Consider the following 25,487-nt stretch of genomic DNA (forward strand, 5'->3'; position numbering starts at 1 on the left):
CATCAGATTTTTGCAGACCAAGGAGATGTGCCAGCTCCTCTGCACTCAACAGGAGGTGCCAGCACAGGAAACTGGCAAAGACTTTGGGGATCCTGAGGCTCTCCGTGCAGCTCCCCATTAACACTACCATCCAAGTACCCAATTGAGCATGGGCACCCATCCTCAAAGGTCAAGAAAAGGGCTACACAATGCAAGGTCACGATGTAGAAAAGCAGCTTTTGCTGCTCATTGCATATTCACCCCCCCGGTCTGAAGCTGTCCATAATCCCCCATGAGAGGGGGTTAAAACTGCATATTTTTCCTTGTGTGGCCCCCGAAAGGGCTGGGGCACCACCATCTTTGAACAGTGTTGCGGGGGGTTTTACTGAGGTGCTGACACCCTGACAAATTCAATAGGCCTCCCTAAGTGATAAAGACACTCCCTTTTTATTGTGATGTTACTTCTGGTATAGGGGAAAGGGGGCGACTAAGGGGTGATGTGATATGAGAGTGTTACAGGAATTTCTAACTACCTGATTGTATACACTTCTAATTTAATGCCTAGTATTTAGTGGTCTGTGTTTAATACCGATACTACCCGGAGAGATTCAAGTGCTACAACGGGGTACTTAGGCCCCAGTAAAAAAGGAGAATTGTGGGTTATTTCTTGGGAAGGGCTCCCATCCTTCAAACTATTACCCCAATTGTTACACTAGTGAAAGATATTTCAAGAAAGGTAATCGCCATTTGCATGGCTCTTCTGCAGCAAAAGCCACAAAAGAAATGAAATGAAGCAAAAGTAAATGTCCTAAAGTGGTCTAATATTAATTCTTCTACGCTTTTTTTTTATTTTTGATCATTTCTAATCTAATGGTCCTCACAGCAAAATTGTAATGGCGCTGGTGAAAGGTTTTACCATGAGCTGGCACGCCGTTTCCATCCTCTAACTCACATCATGCATGCATGTAAATACCAGAGTTACTCAGTAAAAATAACGAGATGCCAGGATCCTTTAAGCTACTCAGTTTGCGGGGGGCGCAAAGGAAACTCAGGGGGGGCAACCTATGCACCCCCAAAACCCCAGTTCTGCTGTAGTTCAGCAATCTTGGTTTGAAAATGTTACAAATGGCTCAACTTTTAAGCTATCCTTTTCTCAAGCTTGCCTTTTGCCACTTTCACAACTACACCACCTTCCAATCGCTTAATATTTACGTTTATAAAACAATTTAAACCAAAGCTTGATTACAGTGCATTCGCTTCATGACACTATCTGGAACCCCTTTCCAACTAAAACTGTATGTTTCAAAAACTGTGTCCAACTTTAAACTGATTAGCGTAGCACACAACTGTCAACTTCTGAGATCAGCAGGCTCTTAAACAGACTCCCTTTAACAAAACCTGCATGAAGGGTTCAAATCAAGCCACGTGTAAAAGAATAACACGCTGAAGCCGAACAACCAACAATGAACACCACATTACCACTCTTTGTGCTTAATTCAGAAACAGTGACAAACATGTCACTTTTCCTGAATTTGGCTCTGGAGTCTCTCAACCAGCACATTTTGTGACACATAATGGTTGCATTGAAGGGATTAGCATATTGGTAGGAAGGTTTATTTTCCTGACAAATAAAGGAACCCTTTACAAGATAGATGATTGATCATGCAAAATTAGTTTTCCCACCCATAACATTTCAGGACACCTTTTCATGCCAAATTGATTTTACCAGCTGATTGGAGGATCCTCGTTGTTGTCTGCTTTCTGAAGACTGGAGACAACAGACATTGACAGGTCATGTTTACAGACAGCCGTGTCGTCACACTGCAGACGAGCTTTGGATACACGTAAATGTACAGCACAACTAAATCACCTCAAGGTACCAACAATAAAACAATAAGGGCTCAGAACCTCAACTTAGTCTTGAGAAAGATGTAATAGCTCAAACCTTTACAGATTATCACTTCTGAGAGTTTGGAACAAGAATGTTTTCAAGAGATTAAGGGCCATATGTACGAAAGTTTTTTCCCATAGACACAGAATGGGTAAAATCCTTTGGTACATCTGGCCCTAAGTGTTTAACCAACTACCCCCTAAATCTTCACTTTGCTGTACATTACCTTTTATGTCACACATATTTATCCTCACAGAAGGAATGGCCGAGGCACCAGACAGGCTTTTCAGTGGGATTTGTAACAATGCTAAGTCAAGGTCGTAAACCAGGCAATGCCGGATGAAGCCAAAAAGTCAATCCATTAACACTTGGTTACAATGCTGGAAGAAGTCTAAGCAAAGCCAAATGATGTTAAGGATACTGAATGGGGCTGTTTATGGAGGATACATCTGAGAACAGAACAGGCTATCATTTCCCAACCCTTATTAAAAGTGGTTGGTAAGCTAAGTAAATTGCATGTCTAAGCCAAGTCACCCATAAACAGTCTTCCCAAAAATATCTTTATAGAGCAAAAACCCTAAAATTAACCATGGTGTCATTATGCTCATATGGAGAATCCTGGTAGGTGTAGTCTGGATACAATAAAATCACAAGCAATCCTTTCACTTCTATAGATCCCCGATTGCTTCCCTTCGCCTTCTATGTAAACATTCTTCCATCGATACCCGGCAAACGGTATCAAGAACAGAGTAACTGCGCGCTCTGAAGATGAAATTCAGATGTAATATTTAGAAGGACAACTCACTGGGAACGAAAGTACGACAACTCATTCCCTGTAACAAGCCTGCATTCCCGTGGATACTCATAGCATGCAGAGCCATGAACTCACATGCGCCTATACTTAAAACAGGTTAAAGTGAATACAAGTCATGCAGTATAGCCATTCTCAACAAAGCAATAATGCTCAGGTCTGTGCCACAACAAACAGTTCCTTTGTTACCGATAGCTCAGTGACCAAGTTTACAATGAGGGACCCCAATACTTAGGACATTACCAAAATAACCCAAAGAAAGAAAGACTCGGCGAAGAGGGACAAATAAAGGGGAGAAGTGGCATATTTAGTATGCAGTGGAGTATGTGCCTCCTCAGAGATGCAAAGTGAGGGATTCTAAATAACTGCTCAAAAAGACCCATTCACAAATAGACCAATCATCTGAATAGCTTATGAATGTAGAAAACGGACTTCAAGATCTTTGTTAGTTTACAACCAAAATTCGAAGACTATGGAATGCTCGCGTCTGTATCAAGCTTTGCGCATTGGACTTAAACATGAATGTATTTCCTTTGTCTAAATTACTACCGAATAGTGCAAACAGAAGTACATCTAATGATAGAAGCAATGCGTAACATCGTTACTGCAGCTATCTTGAAAAATTGGCACTTAGAAGGGATAGAAATAAACATGCCATAATTCATACACACGGACAACACAGCACATTTGCATCGACTGGGTGAAGGATGCAAGATTTAACTAGATCAAACTCCCAGCTATGTAGACCTCCTGTGAGATAACCCACACCATGAAGGAAAGTAATGGGAACCGAAAGCTTGTCGATAGTGAGCCAAAGAATAAACAGACCATATGAATCACAGGAACAAAATTCTACTCAGTCATGGAATGATCACACGTAGGGACTTGGAAAGCTCAGAGAAAGATAGATAGCAATACACACATTTTGTGAAAGATTGCAAGTCCTGATGACCTGAAGAGGATAATCCTCATTCAGCACACCTACAATCTAACACATGCTTTCATATGCCCAAAGGCGACAAGGGGGCTGAAAGAAAGGTCCTCAAATTTGCCCCATACAAAAAGGTGAGCAAATTCAAGATGCATGAACATCCAAAGCTTCCCATGAATGGGTGTTAAGCATAACTAGCAGCATACAGCAGCGTTAAGCAAAACAGAAAAACACTATAGAGGATAATTTCAAATGCTAGGGAAAGTTTCAGAAATGTTGCTTATTATGAAGGATAAGCCAATGGCAAAATCTGCAATATGAATGTGGCAGCACCAGAGCTCTTTTATGTGACCCACCACCCACTGCTCCGTCTGACCTTTGTGCAATGACTCGTCATTGACAACTAAAGCACAACCAAACGTACTTCAACCACCACTGTTGTACCTTCCTAATAAGCCACGGCCCAATGGCCCAAACATATTTAACAATGAAAAACCAAATAAAAAAAAAACTATCAAAAATACTAAACACTATTTGCAATAATCCTCTAAAAACAAATATTTGATGGGGAGAGAATAACCTGGGCTTGCTCAAGTTAAAAAGAAGCTGCTGTCACATTCAAGGCCAGAAATGGAGTAGGGTGCTGAAGATTTTCACTTGTAGCAATAAAGAAAGAAATAAGCACTTGGACAGCACCCACGTTTCTGGAGACCTAAGGATTTGAGAGACTATTCCCTGCTAATGCAGAAGACTCCAGCAGTTCAGCATGCTGCAGAGGAACATGGAGATGGTTCTGGTTAGCTGGGAGGCATGTTTTGCTGAAAGCGGTGTCTAACCTGGGAGCCCTGGGTCGGATGCTCGATGAATGCGGGGAGGCAGGTGGAAGCGTCCGTCACCGGCGGGGCCCATCCTGCGCGGACTCGGAGCTCTGCTGCGGATAACCTCACTCTGCACCGTATGGCGGGGATGTTCTGGAGTCTGGAAAATCACAGAAGTTTAGAACATAATATATTATCTACTGGGAAAAATTATAGTACACCATTATACCACTCGCACAGAGAACAAATTAGGAGTTAGAATTAAGAAAGTACAAAAGCAAATGACACAAAATTGTTTACAAAACTAATTTGTGAAAAAGTTTGATGAATTACAGTTCCTCATTGAAAACTCTAGATTGATAGGCTGAAGTTCTGGGTAAACAATTGTAGGAAGTTGGCTCTGTATGTGCTATTTCAAAGTAAGGAATAGCATGCACAGAGTCCAAGGGTTCCCCTTAGAGGTAAAATAGTGGTAAAAATAGATAATACTAATGCTCTATTTTGTGGTAGTGTGGTCGAGCAGTAGGCTTATCCAAGGAGTAGTGTTAAGCATTTGTTGTACATACACATAGACAATAAATGAGGTACACACACTCAGAGACAAATCCAGCCAATAGGTTTTTATATAGAAAAATATCTTTTCTTAGTTTATTTTAAGAACCACAGGTTCAAATTCTACAGGTAATATCTCATTCGAAAGGTATTGCAGGTAAGTACTTTAGGAACTTCAAATCATCAAAATTGCATGTATACTTTTCAAGTTATTCACAAATAGCTGTTTTAAAAGTGGACACTTAGTGCAATTTTCACAGTTCCTAGGGGAGGTAAGTATTTGTTAGGTTAACCAGGTAAGTAAGACACTTACAGGGCTTAGTTCTTGGTCCAAGGTAGCCCACCGTTGGGGGTTCAGAGCAACCCCAAAGTTACCACACCAGCAGCTCAGGGCCGGTCAGGTGCAGAGTTCAAAGTGGTGCCCAAAACACATAGGCTAGAATGGAGAGAAGGGGGTGCCCCGGTTCCGGTCTGCTTGCAGGTAAGTACCCGCGTCTTCGGAGGGCAGACCAGGGGGGTTTTGTAGGGCACCGGGGGGGACACGAGTCCACACAGAAATTTCACCCTCAGCGGCGCGGGGGCGGCCGGGTGCAGTGTAGAAACAAGCGTCGGGTTCGCAATGTTAGTCTATGAGAGATCTCGGGATCTCTTCAGCGCTGCAGGCAGGCAAGGGGGGGGTTCCTCGGGGAAACCTCCACTTGGGCAAGGGAGAGGGACTCCTGGGGGTCACTTCTCCAGTGAAAGTCCGGTCCTTCAGGTCCTGGGGGCTGCGGGTGCAGGGTCTCTCCCAGGTGTCGGGACTTTAGGTTCAAAGAGTCGCGGTCAGGGGAAGCCTCGGGATTCCCTCTGCAGGCGGCGCTGTGGGGGCTCAGGGGGGACAGGTTTTGGTACTCACAGTATCAGAGTAGTCCTGGGGTCCCTCCTGAGGTGTTGGATCGCCACCAGCCGAGTCGGGGTCGCCGGGTGCAGTGTTGCAAGTCTCACGCTTCTTGCGGGGAGCTTGCAGGGATCTTTAAAGCTGCTGAAAACAAAGTTGCAGCTTTTCTTGGAGCAGGTCCGCTGTCCTCGGGAGTTTCTTGTCTTTTCGAAGCAGGGGCAGTCCTCAGAGGATGTCGAGGTCGCTGGTCCCTTCGGAAGGCGTCGCTGGAGCAGGATCTTTGGAAGGCAGGAGACAGGCCGGTGAGTTTCTGGAGCCAAGGCAGTTGTCGTCTTCTGGTCTTCCTCTGCAGGGGTTTTTCAGCTAGGCAGTCCTTCTTCTTGTAGTTGCAGGAATCTACTTTTCTAGGGTTCAGGGTAGCCCTTAAATACTAAATTTAAGGGCGTGTTTAGGTCTGGGGGGTTAGTAGCCAATGGCTACTAGCCCTGAGGGTGGGTACACCCTCTTTGTGCCTCCTCCCAAGGGGAGGGGGTCACAATCCTAACCCTATTGGGGGAATCCTCCATCTGCAAGATGGAGGATTTCTAAAAGTTAGAGTCACCTCAGCTCAGGACACCTTAGGGGCTGTCCTGACTGGCCAGTGACTCCTCCTTGTTTTTCTCATTATTTTCTCCGGCCTTGCCGCCAAAAGTGGGGCCTGGCCGGAGGGGGCGGGCAACTCCACTAGCTGGAGTGTCCTGCTGGGTTGGCACAAAGGAGGTGAGCCTTTGAGGCTCACCGCCAGGTGTGACAACTCCTGCCTGGGGGAGGTGTTAGCATCTCCACCCAGTGCAGGCTTTGTTACTGGCCTCAGAGTGACAAAGGCACTCTCCCCATGGGGCCAGCAACATGTCTCGGTTTGTGGCAGGCTGCTAAAACTAGTCAGCCTACACAGATAGTCGGTTAAGTTTCAGGGGGCACCTCTAAGGTGCCCTCTGTGGTGTATTTTACAATAAAATGTACACTGGCATCAGTGTGCATTTATTGTGCTGAGAAGTTTGATACCAAACTTCCCAGTTTTCAGTGTAGCCATTATGGTGCTGTGGAGTTCGTGTTTGACAGACTCCCAGACCATATACTCTTATGGCTACCCTGCACTTACAATGTCTAAGGTTTAGTTTAGACACTGTAGGGGTACCATGCTCATGCACTGGTACCCTCACCTATGGTATAGTGCACCCTGCCTTAGGGCTGTAAGGCCTGCTAGAGGGGTGTCTTACCTATACTGCATAGGCAGTGAGAGGCTGGCATGGCACCCTGAGGGGAGTGCCATGTCGACTTACTCGTTTTGTCCTCACTAGCACACACAAGCTGGTAAGCAGTGTGTCTGTGCTGAGTGAGAGGTCTCCAGGGTGGCATAAGACATGCTGCAGCCCTTAGAGACCTTCCTTGGCATCAGGGCCCTTGGTACTAGAAGTACCAGTTACAAGGGACTTATCTGGATGCCAGGGTCTGCCAATTGTGGATACAAAAGTACAGGTTAGGGAAAGAACACTGGTGCTGGGGCCTGGTTAGCAGGCCTCAGCACACTTTCAATTGTAAACATAGCATCAGCAAAGGCAAAAAGTCAGGGGGCAACCATGCCAAGGAGGCATTTCCTTACAACAATGTTATAGGATTGTGCAGTAAAGTACTCACATTTGAAACAGCCACAAAATATATGGAGGCTGGCTACCTCATTTTATGATCCAACCTATGGCTAGTTGGATGCTTAGATCATGAGCCTTTTCGCAAGCCCCCTCGTCCCCTACTCCCTAGGCACTAACTGTCAGACGTTTGCTGCTCGTTACTAATAAAAGTGAAAAAACCTCATGAAATGGGAAAAGGAAAGGTCGTGTGTGAATCTAGTAAAGACTAACCTTGGAGAACTGTAGTTACAGGTAAGTAAATGGATACCTGTAAGGAAATGCCTCCTTGGCATGGTTGCCCCCTGACTTTTTGCCTTTGCTGATGCTATGTTTACAATTGAAAGTGTGCTGAGGCCTGCTAACCAGGCCCCAGCACCAGTGTTCTTTCCCTAACCTGTACTTTTGTATCCACAATTGGCAGACCCTGGCATCCAGATAAGTCCCTTGTAACTGGTACTTCTAGTACCAAGGGCCCTGATGCCAAGGAAGGTCTCTAAGGGCTGCAGCATGTCTTATGCCACCCTGGAGACCTCTCACTCAGCACAGACACACTGCTTGCCAGCTTGTGTGTGCTAGTGAGAACAAAACGATTAAGTCGACATGGCACTCCCCTCAGGGTGCCATGCCAGCCTCTCACTGCCTATGCAAGTATAGGTCAGTCACCCCTCTAGCAGGCCTTACAGCCCTAAGGCAGGGTGCACTATACCATAGGTGAGGGTACCAGTGCATGAGCATGGTACCCCTACAGTGTCTAAACAAAACCTTAGACATTGTAAGTGCAGGGTAGCCATAAGAGTATATGGTCTGGGAGTTTGTCAAACACGAACTCCACAGCACCATAATGGCTACACTGAAAACTGGGAAGTTTGGTATCAAACTTCTCAGCACAATAAATGCACACTGATGCCAGTGTACATTTTATTGCAAAATACACCCCAGAGGGCACCTTAGAGGTGCCCCCTGAAACTTAACCGTCTATCTGTGTAGGCTGACTAGTTCCAGCAGCCTGCCACACTAGAGACATGTTGCTGGCCCCATGGGGAGAGTGCCTTTGTCACTCTGAGGCCAGTAACAAAGCCTGCACTGGGTGGAGATGCTAACACCTCCCCCAGGCAGGAGCTGTAACACCTGGCGGTGAGCCTCAAAGGCTCACCCCTTTGTCACAGCACCGCAGGACACTCCAGCTAGTGGAGTTGCCCGCCCCCTCCGGCCCGGCCCCCACTTTTGGCGGCAAGGCCGGAGAAAATAATGAGAAAAACAAGGAGGAGTCACTGGCCAGTCAGGACAGCCCCTAAGGTGTCCTGAGCTGAGGTGACTAACTTTTAGAAATCCTCCATCTTGCAGATGGAGGATTCCCCCAATAGGGTTAGGATTGTGACCCCCTCCCCTTGGGAGGAGGCACAAAGAGGGTGTACCCACCCTCAGGGCTAGTAGCCATTGGCTACTAACCCCCCAGACCTAAACACGCCCTTAAATTTAGTATTTAAGGGCTACCCTGAACCCTAGAAAATTAGATTCCTGCAACAACAAGAAGAAGGACTGCCCAGCTGAAAACCCCTGCAGAGGAAGACCAGAAGACAACAACTGCCTTGGCTCCAGAAACTCACCGGCCTGTCTCCTGCCTTCCAAAGAACTCTGCTCCAGCGACGCCTTCCAAAGGGACCAGCGACCTCTGAATCCTCTGAGGACTGCCCTGCTTCGAAAAAGACAAGAAACTCCCGAGGACAGCGGACCTGCTCCAAAAAGACTGCAACTTTGTTTCAAGAAGCAGCTTTAAAGAACCCTGCAATCTCCCCGCAAGAAGCGTGAGACTTGCAACACTGCACCCGGCGACCCCGACTCGGCTGGTGGAGAACCAACACCTCAGGGAGGACCCCCGGACTACTCTACGACTGAGTACCAAAACCTGTCCCCCCGAGCCCCCACAGCGCCGCCTGCAGAGGGAATCCCGAGGCTTCCCCTGACCGCGACTCTCTGAAACCTAAGTCCCGACGCCTGGAAAAGACCCTGCACCCGCAGCCCCCAGGACCTGAAGGACCGGACTTTCACTGGAGAAGTGACCCCCAGGAGTCCCTCTCCCTTGCCCAAGTGGAGGTTTCCCCGAGGAAGCCCCCCCTTGCCTGCCTGCAGCGCTGAAGAGATCCGTTGATCTCTCATAGACTAACATTGCGAACCCGATGCTTGTTTCTACACTGCACCCGGCCGCCCCCGCGCTGCTGAGGGTGAAATTTCGGTGTGGGCTTGTGTCCCCCCCGGTGCCCTACAAAACCCCCCTGGTCTGCCCTCCGAAGACGCGGGTACTTACCTGCAAGCAGACCGGAACCGGGGCACCCCCTTCTCTCCATTCTAGCCTATGCGTTTTGGGCACCACTTTGAACTCTGCACCTGACCGGCCCTGAGCTGCTGGTGTGGTAACTTTGGGGTTGCTCTGAACCCCCAACGGTGGGCTACCTTGGACCAAGAACTGAACCCTGTAAGTGTCTTACTTACCTGGTAAAACTAACAAAAACTTACCTCCCCCAGGAACTGTGAAAATTGCACTAAGTGTCCACTTTTAAAGTAGCTATTTGTGAATAACTTGAAAAGTATACATGCAATTGAAATGATTCAAAGTTCCTAATGTACTTACCTGCAATACCTTTCAAACAAGATATTACATGTTAAATTTGAACCTGTGGTTCTTAAAATAAACTAAGAAAAGATATTTTTCTATAACAAAACCTATTGGCTGGATTTGTCTCTGAGTGTGTGTACCTCATTTATTGTCTGTGTGTATGTACAACAAATGCTTAACACTACTCCTTGGATAAGCCTACTGCTCGACCACACTACCACAAAATAGAGCATTAGTATTATCTATTTTTACCACTATTTTACCTCTAAGGGGAACCCTTGGACTCTGTGCATGCTATTCCTTACTTTGAAATAGCACATACAGAGCCAACTTCCTACAATACCTACCAGTAGGAGTAGCTTTGCAGCTTGAAGAAACGTCTAGCTTCACATGCTGTGCATTACTAAACCATCTAATGGTTTTGGTTTGGAATGCTCTTCGTCCTTTTTAGGGTCGAGCCTGCGCTGCATGGCTCGTGCATGCGTATCGCAGCGAGACTCTTTAGTATTCAGAAATGGGCTTGGAGCCCTGTCAACGTCACGTCAGTGTTTTTTTATTGGTTTGTGGGTTTGCCTAATAAAATCTGCTTGCTTTCATTAGTCAAAAGCACGCATATGTCATGCCTTTTCTGGTGGCTAGCCCTCCTCGAGCGCAGCGACCAAGTACAGAAAACATGCGAGGCTCGCTGTTTTCCATTGGGGCTCGTGGACTTTTTTCTCTAATTTACGAACGTGATCTCGCTTGGCAGAAGTCGAGCGCTTTACATAGTTAATTGCACTTTTTCGGGTTAAGTATATAAATGCACTTTTGCCATATAGGTGAAAAGTCGGGTTAGGAGTTTACAACGCTATCAGCTATAACATGAGCAAACGGGAGACCCGTTGCATTGCAAATGCTTGTTTTCCTCTGTATTCTTTTTCATGGGCGTTGTCTGTGGCCATTTAGTGCCATGTCAATCCCTCCCAGGACACCAGGCAGGCACCCCAGAAGCCTCTGTGCGTGGTCACCATCTTCAGATTCTTTTTCCTGCCGTTAGGTCCGGAAGCATCATCCGAAGCTCTGCGGACGCTGTAGGAAGTTGGCTCTGTATGTGCTATTTCAAAGTAAGGAATAGCATGCACAGAGTCCAAGGGTTCCCCTTAGAGGTAAAATAGTGGTAAAAATAGATAATACTAATGCTCTATTTTGTGGTAGTGTGGTCGAGCAGTAGGCTTATCCAAGGAGTAGTGTTAAGCATTTGTTGTACATACACATAGACAATAAATGAGGTACACACACTCAGAGACAAATCCAGCCAATAGGTTTTTATATAGAAAAATATCTTTTCTTAGTTTATTTTAAGAACCACAGGTTCAAATTCTACATGTAATAGCTCGTTCGAAAGGTATTGCAGGTAAGTACTTTAGGAACTTCAAATCATCAAAATTGCATGTATACTTTTCAAGTTATTGACAAATAGCTGTTTTAAAAGTGGACACTTAGTGCAATTTTCACAGTTCCTAGGGGAGGTAAGTTTTGATTAGTTTTTCCAGGTAAGTAAGACACTTACAGGGTTCAGTTCTTGGTCCAAGGTAGCCCACCGTTGGGGGTTCAGAGCAACCCCAAAGTCACCACACCAGCAGCTCAGGGCCGGTCAGGTGCAGAGTTCCAAGTGGTGCCCAAAACACATAGGCTAGAATGGAGAGAAGGGGGTGCCCCGGTTCCGGTCTGCTTGCAGGTAAGTACCCGCGTCTTCGGAGGGCAGACCAGGGGGGGTTTTGTAGGGCACCGGGGGGGACACAAGTCCACACAGAAATTTCACCCTCAGCGGCGCGGGGGCGGCCGGGTGCAGTGTAGAAACAAGCGTCGGGTTCGCAATGTTAGTCTATGAGAGATCTCGGGATCTCTTCAGCGCTGCAGGCAGGCAAGGGGGGGATTCCTCGGGGAAACCTCCACTTGGGCAAGGGAGAGGGACTCCTGGGGGTCACTTCTCCAGTGAAAGTCCGGTCCTTCAGGTCCTGGGGGCTGCGGGTGCAGGGTCTCTCCCAGGTGTCGGGACTTTAGGTTCAAAAGAGTCGCGGTCAGGGGAAGCCTCGGGATTCCCTCTGTAGGCGGCGCTGTGGGGGCTCAGGGGGGACAGGTTTTGGTACTCACAGTATCAGAGTAGTCCTGGGGTCCCTCCTGAGGTGTTGGATCGCCACCAGTCGAGTCGGGGTCGCCGGGTGCAGTGTTGCAAGTCTCACGCTTCTTGCGGGGAGCTTGCAGGGATCTTTAAAGTTGCTGGAAACAAAGTTGCAGCTTTTCTTGGAGCAGGTCCGCTGTCCTCGGGAGTTTCTTGTCTTTTCGAAGCAGGGGCAGTCCTCAGAGGATGTCGAGGTCGCTGGTCCCTTCGGAAGGCGTCGCTGGAGCAGGATCTTTGGAAGGCAGGAGACAGGCCGGTGAGTTTCTGGAGCCAAGGCAGTTGTCGTCTTCTGGTCTTCCGCTGCAGGGGTTTTCAGCTGGGCAGTCCTTCTTCTTGTTGCAGGAATCTAATTTTCTAGGGTTCAGGGTAGCCCTTAAATACTAAATTTAAGGGCGTGTTTAGGTCTGGGGGGTTAGTAGCCAATGGCTACTAGCCCTGAGGGTGGGTACACCCTCTTTGTGCCTCCTCCTAAGGGGAGGGGGTCACAATCCTAACCCTATTGGGGGAATCCTCCATCTGCAAGATGGAGGATTTCTAAAAGTTAGAGTCACCTCAGCTCAGGACACCTTAGGGGCTGTCCTGACTGGCCAGTGACTCCTCCTTGTTATTCTCATTATTTTCTCCGGCCTTGCCGCCAAAAGTGGGGCCTGGCCGGAGGGGGCGGGCAACTCCACTAGCTGGAGTGTCCTGCTGGGTTGGCACAAAGGAGGTGAGCCTTTGAGGCTCACCGCCAGGTGTGACAATTCCTGCCTGGGAGAGGTGTTAGCATCTCCACCCAGTGCAGGCTTTGTTACTGGCCTCAGAGTGACAAAGGCACTCTCCCCATGGGGCCAGCAACATGTCTCAGTTTGTGGCAGGCTGCTAAAACTAGTCAGTCTACACAGATAGTCGGTTAAGTTTCAAGGGGCACCTCTAAGGTGCCCTCTGGGGTGTATTTTACAATAAAATGTACACTGGCATCAGTGTGCATTTATTGTGCTGAGAAGTTTGATACCAAACTTCCCAGTTTTCAGTGTAGCCATTATGGTGCTGTGGAGTTCGTGTTTGACAGACTCCCAGACCATATACTCTTATGGCTACCCTGCACTTACAATGTCTAAGGTTTTGTTTAGACACTGTAGGGGTACCATGCTCATGCACTGGTACCCTCACCTATGGTATAGTGCACCCTGCCTTAGGGCTGTAAGGCCTGCTAGAGGGGTGTCTTACCTATACTGCATAGGCAGTGAGAGGCTGGCATGGCACCCTGAGGGGAGTGCCATGTCGACTTACTCGTTTTGTCCTCACTAGCACACACAAGCTGGCAAGCAGTGTGTCTGTGCTGAGTGAGAGGTCTCCAGGGTGGCATAAGACATGCTGCAGCCCTTAGAGACCTTCCTTGGCATCAGGGCCCTTGGTACTAGAAGTACCAGTTACAAGGGACTTATCTGGATGCCAGGGTCTGCCAATTGTGGATACAAAAGTACAGGTTAGGGAAAGAACACTGGTGCTGGGGCCTGGTTAGCAGGCCTCAGCACACTTTCAATTGTAAACATAGCATCAGCAAAGGCAAAAAGTCAGGGGGCAACCATGCCAAGGAGGCATTTCCTTACACAACCCCCCCCCAAACGAAAGAGGATGAGACTAACCTTTCCCAAGAGAGTCTTCATTTTCTAAGTGGAAGAACCTGGAAAGGCCATCTGCATTGGCATGGGCAGTCCCAGGTCTGTGTTCCACTATAAAGTCCATTCCCTGTAGGGAGATGGACCACCTCAACAGTTTAGGATTTTCACCTTTCATTTGCATCAGCCATTTGAGAGGTCTGTGGTCAGTTTGAACTAGGAAGTGAGTCCCAAAGAGGTATGGTCTCAGCTTCTTCAGGGACCAAACCACAGCAAAGGCCTCCCTCTCAATGGCACTCCAACGCTGCTCCCTGGGGAGTAACCTCCTGCTAATGAAAGCAACAGGCTGGTCAAGGCCATCATCATTTGTTTGGGACAAAACTGCCCCTATCCCATGCTCAGAGGCATCAGTCTGCACAATGAACTGCTTAGAATAATCTGGAGCTTTGAGAACTGGTGCTGAGCACATTGCCTGTTTCAGGGTGTCAAAGGCCTGTTGGCAGTCCACAGTCCAGTTTACTTTCTTGGGCATTTTCTTGGAGGTGAGTTCAGTGAGGGCTGTCACAATGGATCCATATCCCTTCACAAACCTCCTGTAGTACCCAGTCAAGCCAAGGAATGCCCTGACTTGAGTCTGGGTTTTTGGAGCTACCCAGTCCAGAATAGTCTGGATCTTGGGTTGGAGTGGCTGAACTTGGCCTCCACCTACAAGGTGTCCCAAGTAGACCACAGTTCCCTGCCCTATCTGGCATTTGGATGCCTTGATAGAGAGGCCTGCAGATTGCAGAGCCTTCAAAACCTTCCTCAGGTGGACCAGGTGATCCTGCCAGGTGGAGCTAAAGACAGCAATATCATCAAGATAAGCTGTGCTAAAGGACTCCAAGCCAGCAAGGACTTGATTCACCAACCTTTGGAAGGTGGCAGGGGCATTTTTTAAACCAAAGGGCATAACAGTAAACTGATAATGCCCATCAGGTGTGGAGAATGCTGTCTTTTCTTTTGCTCCAGGTGCCATTTTTATTTGCCAGTACCCTGCTGTCAAGTCAAAGGTACTTAGAAATTTGGCAGCACCTAATTTATCAATGAGCTCATCAGCTCTTGGAATTGGATGGGCATCTGTCTTGGTGACAGAATTGAGCCCTCTGTAGTCCACACAAAACCTCATCTCTTTCTTTCCATCTTTGGTGTGAGGTTTGGGGACTAAGACCACTGGGCTAGCCCAGGGGCTGTCAGAGCGCTCAATCACTCCCAATTCCAGCATCTTGTGGACTTCCACCTTGATGCTTTCCTTAACATGGTCAGACTGTCTGAAGATTTTGTTCTTGACAGGCATGCTGTCTCCTGTGTCCACATCATGGGTACACAGGTGGGTCTGACCAGGGGTTAGGGAGAAAAGCTCAGGAAACTGTTGTAGGACTCTCCTACAATCAGCCTGCTGTTGGCCAGAGAGGGTGTCTGAGTAGATCACTCCATCTACTGTGCCATCTTTTGGGTCTGATGACAGAAGATCAGGGAGAGGTTCACTCTCTGCCTCCTGATCCTCATCTGTTACCATTAACAGATTCACATCAGCCCTGTCATGAAAGAGCTTAAGGCGGTTCACATGGATCACCCTCTTGGGGCTCCTGCTTGTGCCCAGGTCCACCAGGTAGGTGACCTGACTCTTCCTCTCTAGCACTGGGTAAGGGCCACTCCATTTGTCCTGGAGTGCCCTGGGAGCCACAGGCTCCAGAACCCAGACTTTCTGCCCTGGTTGGAACTCAACCAGTGCAGCCTTTTGGTCATACCAAAACTTCTGGAGCTGTTGGCTGGCCTCAAGGTTTTTGGTTGCCTTTTCCATGTACTCTGCCATTCTAGAGCGAAGGCCAAGTACATAGTCCACTATGTCCTGTTTAGGCTCATGGAGAGGTCTCTCCCAGCCTTCTTTAACAAGGGCAAGTGGTCCCCTTACAGGATGACCAAACAGAAGTTCAAAGGGTGAGAATCCTACTCCCTTCTGTGGCACCTCTCTGTAAGCGAAAAGCAGACATGGCAAGAGGACATCCCATCTCCTTTTGAGCTTTTCTGGGAGCCCCATGATCATGCCTTTTAATGTCTTGTTGAATCTCTCAACCAAGCCATTAGTTTGTGGATGGTATGGTGTAGTGAATTTATAAGTCACTCCACACTCATTCCACATGTGCTTTAGGTATGCTGACATGAAGTTGGTACCTCTGTCAGACACCACCTCCTTAGGGAAACCCACTCTGGTAAAGATACCAATGAGGGCCTTGGCTACTGCAGGGGCAGTAGTCGACCTAAGGGGAATAGCTTCAGGATACCTGGTAGCATGATCCACTACTACCAGGATATACATATTTCCTGAGGCTGTGGGAGGTTCTAGTGGACCAACTATGTCCACACCCACTCTTTCAAAGGGCACCCCCACCACTGGAAGTGGAATGAGGGGGGCCTTTGGATGCCCACCTGTCTTACCACTGGCTTGACAGGTGGGGCAGGAGAGGCAAAACTCCTTAACCATGTTGGACATATTGGGCCAGTAGAAGTGGTTGACTAACCTCTCCCACGTCTTGGTTTGTCCCAAATGTCCAGCAAGGGGAATGTCATGGGCCAATGTTAGGATGAACTTCCTGAACAGCTGAGGCACTACCACTCTCCTAGTGGCACCAGGTTTGGGGTCTCTGGCCTCAGTGTACAGGAGTCCATCTTCCCAATAGACCCTATGTGTTCCATTTTTCTTGCCTTTGGACTCTTCAGCAGCTTGCTGCCTAAGGCCTTCAAGAGAGGGACAGGTTTCTTGTCCCTTACACAGCTCCTCCCTTGAGGGTCCCCCTGGGCCTAAGAGCTCAACCTGGTAAGGTTCAAGCTCCAAAGGCTCAGTTCCCTCAGAGGGCAGAACTTCTTCCTGAGAAGAGAGGTTCCCTTTCTTTTGCTGTGTTGCAGTTGGTTTCCCAACTGACTTTCCTGTTCTCTTGGTAGGCTGGGCCATTTTTCCAGACTCCAGCTCTACTTTTTCACCCTGTGCCTTGCACTGTGCTCTTGTTTTCACACACACCAGTTCAGGGATACCCAGCATTGCTGCATGGGTTTTTAGTTCTACCTCAGCCCATGCTGAGGACTCCAGGTCATTTCCAAGCAGACAGTCCACTGGGATATTTGAGGAGACCACCACCTGTTTCAGGCCATTGACCCCTCCCCATTCTAAAGTAACCATTGCCATGGGATGTACTTTTCTCTGATTGTCAGCGTTGGTGACTGTGTAAGTTTTTCCAGTCAGGTATTGGCCAGGGGAAACCAGTTTCTCTGTCACCATGGTGACACTGGCACCTGTATCCCTCAGGCCCTCTATTCTAGTCCCATTAATTAAGAGTTGCTGTCTGTATTTTTGCATGTTAGGCGGCCAGACAGCTAGTGTGGCTAAATCCACCCCACCCTCAGAAACTAGAGTAGCTTCAGTGTGGACCCTGATTTGCTCTGGGCACACTGTTGATCCCACTTGGAGACTAGCCATACCAGTGTTACCTGGATGGGAGTTTGGAGTGGAACCTTTCTTGGGACAGGCCTTGTCTCCAGTTTGGTGTCCATGCTGTTTACAGCTATGACACCAGGCCTTTTTGGGATCAAAGTTTTTACCCTTGTACCCATTGTTTTGTGAAGAGGCTCTGGGCCCACCCTCCTGTGCAGGTTTTTGGGGGCCTGTAGAAGACTCTTTACTATTTTTAGTTTTGGTTGTCTCATCACCCTTCTGCTGGGGAGTCTTTGTGACCCCTTTCTTTTGGTCACCCCCTGTTGAAGTCTTGGACACCCTTGTCTTGACCCAATGGTCCGCCTTCTTTCCCAATTCTTGGGGAGAAATTGGTCCTAGGTCTACCAGATGCTGATGCAGTTTATCATTGAAACAATTACTTAACAGGTGTTCTTTCACAAATAAATTGTACAGCCCATCATAATTACTTACACCACTGCCTTGAATCCAACCATCTAGTGTTTTCACTGAGTAGTCAACAAAGTCAACCCAGGTCTGGCTCGAGGATTTTTGAGCCCCCCTGAACCTAATCCTGTACTCCTCAGTGGAGAATCCAAAGCCCTCAATCAGGGTACCCTTCATGAGGTCATAAGATTCTGCATCTTGTCCAGAGAGTGTGAGGAGTCTATCCCTACACTTTCCTGTGAACATTTCCCAAAGGAGAGCACCCCAGTGAGATCTGTTCACTTTTCTGGTTACACAAGCCCTCTCAAAAGCTGTGAACCATTTGGTGATGTCATCACCATCTTCATATTTTGTCACAATCCCTTTGGGGATTTTTAACATGTCAGGAGAATCTCTGACCCTATTTATATTGCTGCCACCATTGATGGGTCCTAGGCCCATCTCTTGTCTTTCCCTTTCTATGGCTAGGAGCTGTCTCTCTAAAGCCAATCTTTTGGCCATCCTGGCTAACAGGAGGTCATCTTCACTGAGAGCATCCTCAGTGATTTCAGAAATGTGGGACCCTCCTGTGAGGGACTCACTATTTCTGACTAACACAGTTGGAGACAGGACTTGAGGGGTCCTGTTCTCCCTATTTAGGACTGGAGGAGGGACATTGGCCTCCAAGTCACTAATTTCTTCCTCTGTGATGTCATCATCAGAGGGGTTGGCTTTTTCAAACTCTGCCAACAGCTCCTGGAGCTGAATTTTGGTAGGTCTGGAGCCAATGGTTATTTTTTTGATATTACAGAGAGACCTTAGCTCCCTCATCTTAAGATGGAGGTAAGGTGTGGTGTCGAGTTCCACCACATTCATCTCTGTATCAGACATTATTTTGCTAAGAGTTGGAAGACTTTTTAAAGAATCTAAAACTGTTTCTAGAATCTAATTTCAAACTTTTAACAAACTTTTAAACTCTAAAAGACAATGCTAAACAGGGACTTAACACACAAGGCCCTAGCAGGACTTTTAAGAATTTAGAAAAATTTCAAATTGCAAAAATGAATTTCTAATGACAATTTTGGAATTTGTCGTGTGATCAGGTATTGGCTGAGTAGTCCAGCAAATGCAAAGTCTTGTACCCCACCGCTGATCCACCAATGTAGGAAGTTGGCTCTGTATGTGCTATTTCAAAGTAAGGAATAGCATGCACAGAGTCCAAGGGTTCCCCTTAGAGGTAAAATAGTGGTAAAAATAGATAATACTAATGCTCTATTTTGTGGTAGTGTGGTCGAGCAGTAGGCTTATCCAAGGAGTAGTGTTAAGCATTTGTTGTACATACACATAGACAATAAATGAGGTACACACACTCAGAGACAAATCCAGCCAATAGGTTTTTATATAGAAAAATATCTTTTCTTAGTTTATTTTAAGAACCACAGGTTCAAATTCTACATGTAATAGCTCGTTCGAAAGGTATTGCAGGTAAGTACTTTAGGAACTTCAAATCATCAAAATTGCATGTATACTTTTCAAGTTATTGACAAATAGCTGTTTTAAAAGTGGACACTTAGTGCAATTTTCACAGTTCCTAGGGGAGGTAAGTTTTGATTAGTTTTTCCAGGTAAGTAAGACACTTACAGGGTTCAGTTCTTGGTCCAAGGTAGCCCACCGTTGGGGGTTCAGAGCAACCCCAAAGTCACCACACCAGCAGCTCAGGGCCGGTCAGGTGCAGAGTTCCAAGTGGTGCCCAAAACACATAGGCTAGAATGGAGAGAAGGGGGTGCCCCGGTTCCGGTCTGCTTGCAGGTAAGTACCCGCGTCTTCGGAGGGCAGACCAGGGGGGGTTTTGTAGGGCACCGGGGGGGACACAAGTCCACACAGAAATTTCACCCTCAGCGGCGCGGGGGCGGCCGGGTGCAGTGTAGAAACAAGCGTCGGGTTCGCAATGTTAGTCTATGAGAGATCTCGGGATCTCTTCAGCGCTGCAGGCAGGCAAGGGGGGGATTCCTCGGGGAAACCTCCACTTGGGCAAGGGAGAGGGACTCCTGGGGGTCACTTCTCCAGTGAAAGTCCGGTCCTTCAGGTCCTGGGGGCTGCGGGTGCAGGGTCTCTCCCAGGTGTCGGGACTTTAGGTTCAAAAGAGTCGCGGTCAGGGGAAGCCTCGGGATTCCCTCTGTAGGCGGCGCTGTGGGGGCTCAGGGGGGACAGGTTTTGGTACTCACAGTATCAGAGTAGTCCTGGGGTCCCTCCTGAGGTGTTGGATCGCCACCAGTCGAGTCGGGGTCGCCGGGTGCAGTGTTGCAAGTCTCACGCTTCTTGCGGGGAGCTTGCAGGGATCTTTAAAGTTGCTGGAAACAAAGTTGCAGCTTTTCTTGGAGCAGGTCCGCTGTCCTCGGGAGTTTCTTGTCTTTTCGAAGCAGGGGCAGTCCTCAGAGGATGTCGAGGTCGCTGGTCCCTTCGGAAGGCGTCGCTGGAGCAGGATCTTTGGAAGGCAGGAGACAGGCCGGTGAGTTTCTGGAGCCAAGGCAGTTGTCGTCTTCTGGTCTTCCGCTGCAGGGGTTTTCAGCTGGGCAGTCCTTCTTCTTGTTGCAGGAATCTAATTTTCTAGGGTTCAGGGTAGCCCTTAAATACTAAATTTAAGGGCGTGTTTAGGTCTGGGGGGTTAGTAGCCAATGGCTACTAGCCCTGAGGGTGGGTACACCCTCTTTGTGCCTCCTCCTAAGGGGAGGGGGTCACAATCCTAACCCTATTGGGGGAATCCTCCATCTGCAAGATGGAGGATTTCTAAAAGTTAGAGTCACCTCAGCTCAGGACACCTTAGGGGCTGTCCTGACTGGCCAGTGACTCCTCCTTGTTATTCTCATTATTTTCTCCGGCCTTGCCGCCAAAAGTGGGGCCTGGCCGGAGGGGGCGGGCAACTCCACTAGCTGGAGTGTCCTGCTGGGTTGGCACAAAGGAGGTGAGCCTTTGAGGCTCACCGCCAGGTGTGACAATTCCTGCCTGGGAGAGGTGTTAGCATCTCCACCCAGTGCAGGCTTTGTTACTGGCCTCAGAGTGACAAAGGCACTCTCCCCATGGGGCCAGCAACATGTCTCAGTTTGTGGCAGGCTGCTAAAACTAGTCAGTCTACACAGATAGTCGGTTAAGTTTCAGGGGGCACCTCTAAGGTGCCCTCTGGGGTGTATTTTACAATAAAATGTACACTGGCATCAGTGTGCATTTATTGTGCTGAGAAGTTTGATACCAAACTTCCCAGTTTTCAGTGTAGCCATTATGGTGCTGTGGAGTTCGTGTTTGACAGACTCCCAGACCATATACTCTTATGGCTACCCTGCACTTACAATGTCTAAGGTTTTGTTTAGACACTGTAGGGGTACCATGCTCATGCACTGGTACCCTCACCTATGGTATAGTGCACCCTGCCTTAGGGCTGTAAGGCCTGCTAGAGGGGTGTCTTACCTATACTGCATAGGCAGTGAGAGGCTGGCATGGCACCCTGAGGGGAGTGCCATGTCGACTTACTCGTTTTGTCCTCACTAGCACACACAAGCTGGCAAGCAGTGTGTCTGTGCTGAGTGAGAGGTCTCCAGGGTGGCATAAGACATGCTGCAGCCCTTAGAGACCTTCCTTGGCATCAGGGCCCTTGGTACTAGAAGTACCAGTTACAAGGGACTTATCGGGATGCCAGGGTCTGCCAATTGTGGATACAAAAGTACAGGTTAGGGAAAGAACACTGGTGCTGGGGCCTGGTTAGCAGGCCTCAGCACACTTTCAATTGTAAACATAGCATCAGCAAAGGCAAAAAGTCAGGGGGCAACCATGCCAAGGAGGCATTTCCTTACAGACGCCGTGAAAGAAGTCCCTGAAATTCGATGAACTGTTGAGAACATCAAGAAGAAATTCCACCAATAAGGACATCCACAGAGAGGAGAGAAATAACCGAAAAACAGACTAGCACTGCTATCTGAGATTGCACTGGTAGGGGGGCGGAACATTCCCTTTAGCTTCTGTCCCAAGCGTCACCATAAGTTGACCCACAAAGGCAACGATCAAGTCTGAAACCTCTGTCTGCCAAGAGACATCAGTGGCAAAGGCTACAATGCATGCCCAGATTCCTCCCAAAGACGCGAAGGACCAGAGCAAAGCAGAGGCAGACACACTACGCCACTATGCAGGTGCAAATGAAAGGGAGCTTAGACTATGGAGTGAAAAGGACGGCAATGTGGGCACCGAGGAGGCTCAAGCCAAGAGATCCAAAGCCAAGGGAGAAGCTGTAGAGTTGGAGCCAGAGCTGCCGGTGAAGATCCACAAGGCAGGAGAAGTCCAAAAATGCCCTCAGGTAACAGCCAAAAACCAAGTGTGAACGGACAAAACAAAATGTCTGGCTCCAAGTTCCATAATAGTGCATTGGCGCTGAAAGAATCATCGACTAAAGTCAAGTCGAAACACCGGGAGCCCCACAGGACCCGACACAGGGACAGTAGTGGAGGGCATTCCTCTGAGAAAGGCTAGACTTCGAAAGAAGAGCAGCAGCGAGCAAAGAACTGGACAGATATCGAAAATCCTGGATCCAAAGAAGAGGCCGCCAAGCACAATCGACGCCGAACAGAGGGCAGCTGAATCATAGCGTGAGAAGAGAAGCCTTGAAGCAGAAATGACAGCTATACTACAGCGAAGGCGAGAATATTTCACACTGTTTTACGCTCATTGCTATTCTTGTTGGATGTTCTGGGTGCACTGGAGACATTTAAGTGTTTTTTTTTTTTTTTTTTTTAAAGGAATGCAACTGTTCACTTTGCTTTATTTTTAAACGTAATACTGATGCTGAATTTGAACCTGGAATCTGTTAATGGCACGGGGCAGGCTAGACTAGAAGTGCCACTCCTAGAGACGCTTTCTTGCATTGCTCGCTCTAGCTATCAAGTTGGGCGGGGCTAAAACCTTGGCTTCAGCTACTTAATGACGATACAAGCCCGGCATACGTGTGCAACAAAACTAAAAAATATCATCCCTGCAGATCACTTCGCCCTGCTAACCAAAATTTGCTGTGCACTCCCATGGTCGGTAAGTCATGAGCAGGGGGCCGTTCCTTTCACTTTTCTAGCGCCAAAACTAAGGGATTCCCTTCCTGAACTTATTAGGCGTATAACATCAGAGGCCACCTTTAAGGCCCTCCTGCAGAGCCATCTCTTTAAAGAAATATGATCAGCACTGCTCAGTATAGTCCCGGGGTCTTCTCTTGCTTCTAGCGACAACTCCATGCCAGAACTCCCCTGTTGGAGCAGCTGTCATGCTGTAGAAATACTGTTCATTAATCTGATTTCAATGAACCCCTTCAAGAAATTGTAATCCCATCGAAGTCTTAGGGGGAGTCGAGCAGAGAGGATACGGAGCAGGTCGAACTCGAACCGCCCACCATGCCAGAGCCACAAGAGAAGGTGAGTACAACGTTCTAAGAAGACCTCGAGGACCAGGGAATATTTCAAGATGCATGCGGAGTTGATCAGTGGCAGGACCCTGACACTGACTCACCGGAGGAGGGAGTAGACTCCTACCCTTTGAGGTCATCCCCTCCACATGAAATCAAAATGTACAATTCGATGGTGAGGAAGGCAGACATGTATGGGCTTCAATTGAAAGAGAGACTTGCTTCCTGGTAGAAACCCACAAGAGCAAATATCTCTCTGTGCTGCCCAGCATCCTATATGTGGGAAGGGATGCATTCAGGAAGCCAGTAGCCTTCGAGGGATTGAAAAGAAGTATGAACACTGGTCCAAGGATGGGCTGTACATCGGGGGAAATGCAATGGCAGAATCCATTATGCCCATGACAAGAAACAGGGCCAATGTCCACAAATTCACCAGCCCGTAATCCAGAGAAAGAGCAAGAGAAAGGAAAATGGAGGGAGGAGCAGCAACAAGGTGGAGGGTTGCTAACTCAACACCCTCCTAAATCGGTACCTCCACCAACATTAGGAAGACGTGGAAGAGCTAACGAAACACCTCTCAGAGCAATTCCAAAGGCTAGTGTAGGAAAATGCCACTGTTGGCATGGTTACCCCCTACTTTTTGCCTAGTGTTGATGCCAGCTTTGATTTAAAGTGTGCTGGGATCCTGCTAACCAGGCCCCAGCACCACTGCTCTTTCCTTAAAACTGCACCTTTGTTTCCACAACTGACACTGTGCACACAGTTAAGCCATTTGTAAAAGGTACCCCTGGTACAAGGGCCCTGTGGCCAGGGAAGGTCCCTAAAGGGCTGCAGCATGTATTATGCCACACTAGGGGACCCCTTACTTAGTACATGCACACTGCCTCATAGCTTGTGTGCGCTAGTGGGGAGAAAAGAAAGTCGACATGGCACTCCCCTCAGAGTGCCATGCCCACAAACCACTGCCTGTGGCATAGGTAAGTCACCCTCTAGCAGGCCTTACAGCCCTAAGGCAGGGTGCACTATACCACAGGTGAGGGCATAGCTGCATGAGCACTATGCCCCTACAGTATCTAAGCCAATCCTTAGACATTGTAAGTGCAGGGTAGCCATACTGAGTATATGGTCTGGGAGTGTGTCATTACGGACTCTACAGCACCATAATGTCTACACTGAATACTGGGAAGTTTGGTGGTATCTTCTCAGCACAATAAATTCACACTGAAGCCAGTGTGGGCTTTATTGAAAAATGCACACGGAGGTCATCTTAGAAATGTCCCCTATATATTAACCCAACTACTAGTGCTAGGCTGTCCGGTCTATGCCAGCCTGCCACTTCCAGACGAGTGTCTAACCACATGGGGTGAGTACCTTTGTCACTCTGTGGTCATAAACAAAGCCTGTCCTGGGTGGAGGTGCTTCACACCTCCCCTTGCAGGAACTAACACCTGGCGGTGAGCCTCAAAGGCTCAGGCCTGGTGTTACAGTGCCCCAGGGCACTCCAGCCAGTGGAGATGCTCACCCCAGGACGAGCCCCCACTTTTGGCAGCAAGTCCAGAGGGATAATGAGAAAAACAAGGAGTCACCCCCTCAGCCAGGACCACCCTAAGGTGTCCAGAGCTTAAGTGAACCCCTCCTTAAGAAATCCTCCATCTTGCTTTGGAGGATTAGGACCAATAGGGGTAGGGAAATGGGCACAAGGAGGGTGTACCCACCCTCAAGGACAGTAACCATTGGATATTGCCCCTGACCCTAAACACACCCCATAATTCAGTATTTAGGGGCGACCCTGAACCCAGCTCTTCAGATTCCTGACAACCTCTAGAAAGAAGGACTGCTGAGCTGAAAACCCCACAGAGAAGAGGAGACAACAACTGACTCGGCCCCAGTCCTATCGGCCCATCTCCTGCTTCGAAAAGCTGCACAAGAAGAGGCAACACATTCTGCAGGACCAGCAACCCCTGAAAAGCCTCCAGGGGACTGCCTGCCTCACTGAGGACCAAGAAACTCTCGTGGACAGCGGACCTGTCCAACAAGAAGACAAAGAAACCATCTTTAAAGGGACTCCCACCTCACTTCAGAAGCGTGAGTACAAACTACTCTGCACCAGGCACCCCTGGCCATGACCAGAGGAACCAACCAGCCAGAGAGGACCCCCCCCAGGCGTGCCCACCCTGGGCTGACCTCTCCACCCCTCCACGACGACGCCTGCAGAGGGAATCCCGAGGATCCCACTGACCGAGA

At 48.4% G+C, this 25,487-nt stretch overlaps 1 protein-coding gene across 5 annotated transcripts in view; it reads right to left on the reverse strand.

Moving 5' to 3' along the window:
- Positions 1–25,487, reverse strand: part of CAD (carbamoyl-phosphate synthetase 2, aspartate transcarbamylase, and dihydroorotase) — a 617,432-nt gene that overhangs the window by 270,941 nt on the left and 321,004 nt on the right. For 4 of the 5 annotated variants that reach the window (XM_069233593.1, XM_069233597.1, XM_069233596.1 and 1 more), the window contains exon 35: positions 4,449–4,590. In XM_069233593.1, the coding sequence (XP_069089694.1) occupies positions 4,449–4,590 (142 nt within the window). Of the gene's footprint in view, positions 1–1,705; positions 1,748–4,448; positions 4,591–25,487 lie in introns of all 5 variants that reach the window. The other variant, XM_069233594.1, reaches the window with a different exon arrangement.

This window comes from Pleurodeles waltl, chromosome 5, assembly GCF_031143425.1.
Source record: "Pleurodeles waltl isolate 20211129_DDA chromosome 5, aPleWal1.hap1.20221129, whole genome shotgun sequence".
Taxonomy (NCBI): Eukaryota; Metazoa; Chordata; class Amphibia; order Caudata; family Salamandridae; genus Pleurodeles; species Pleurodeles waltl.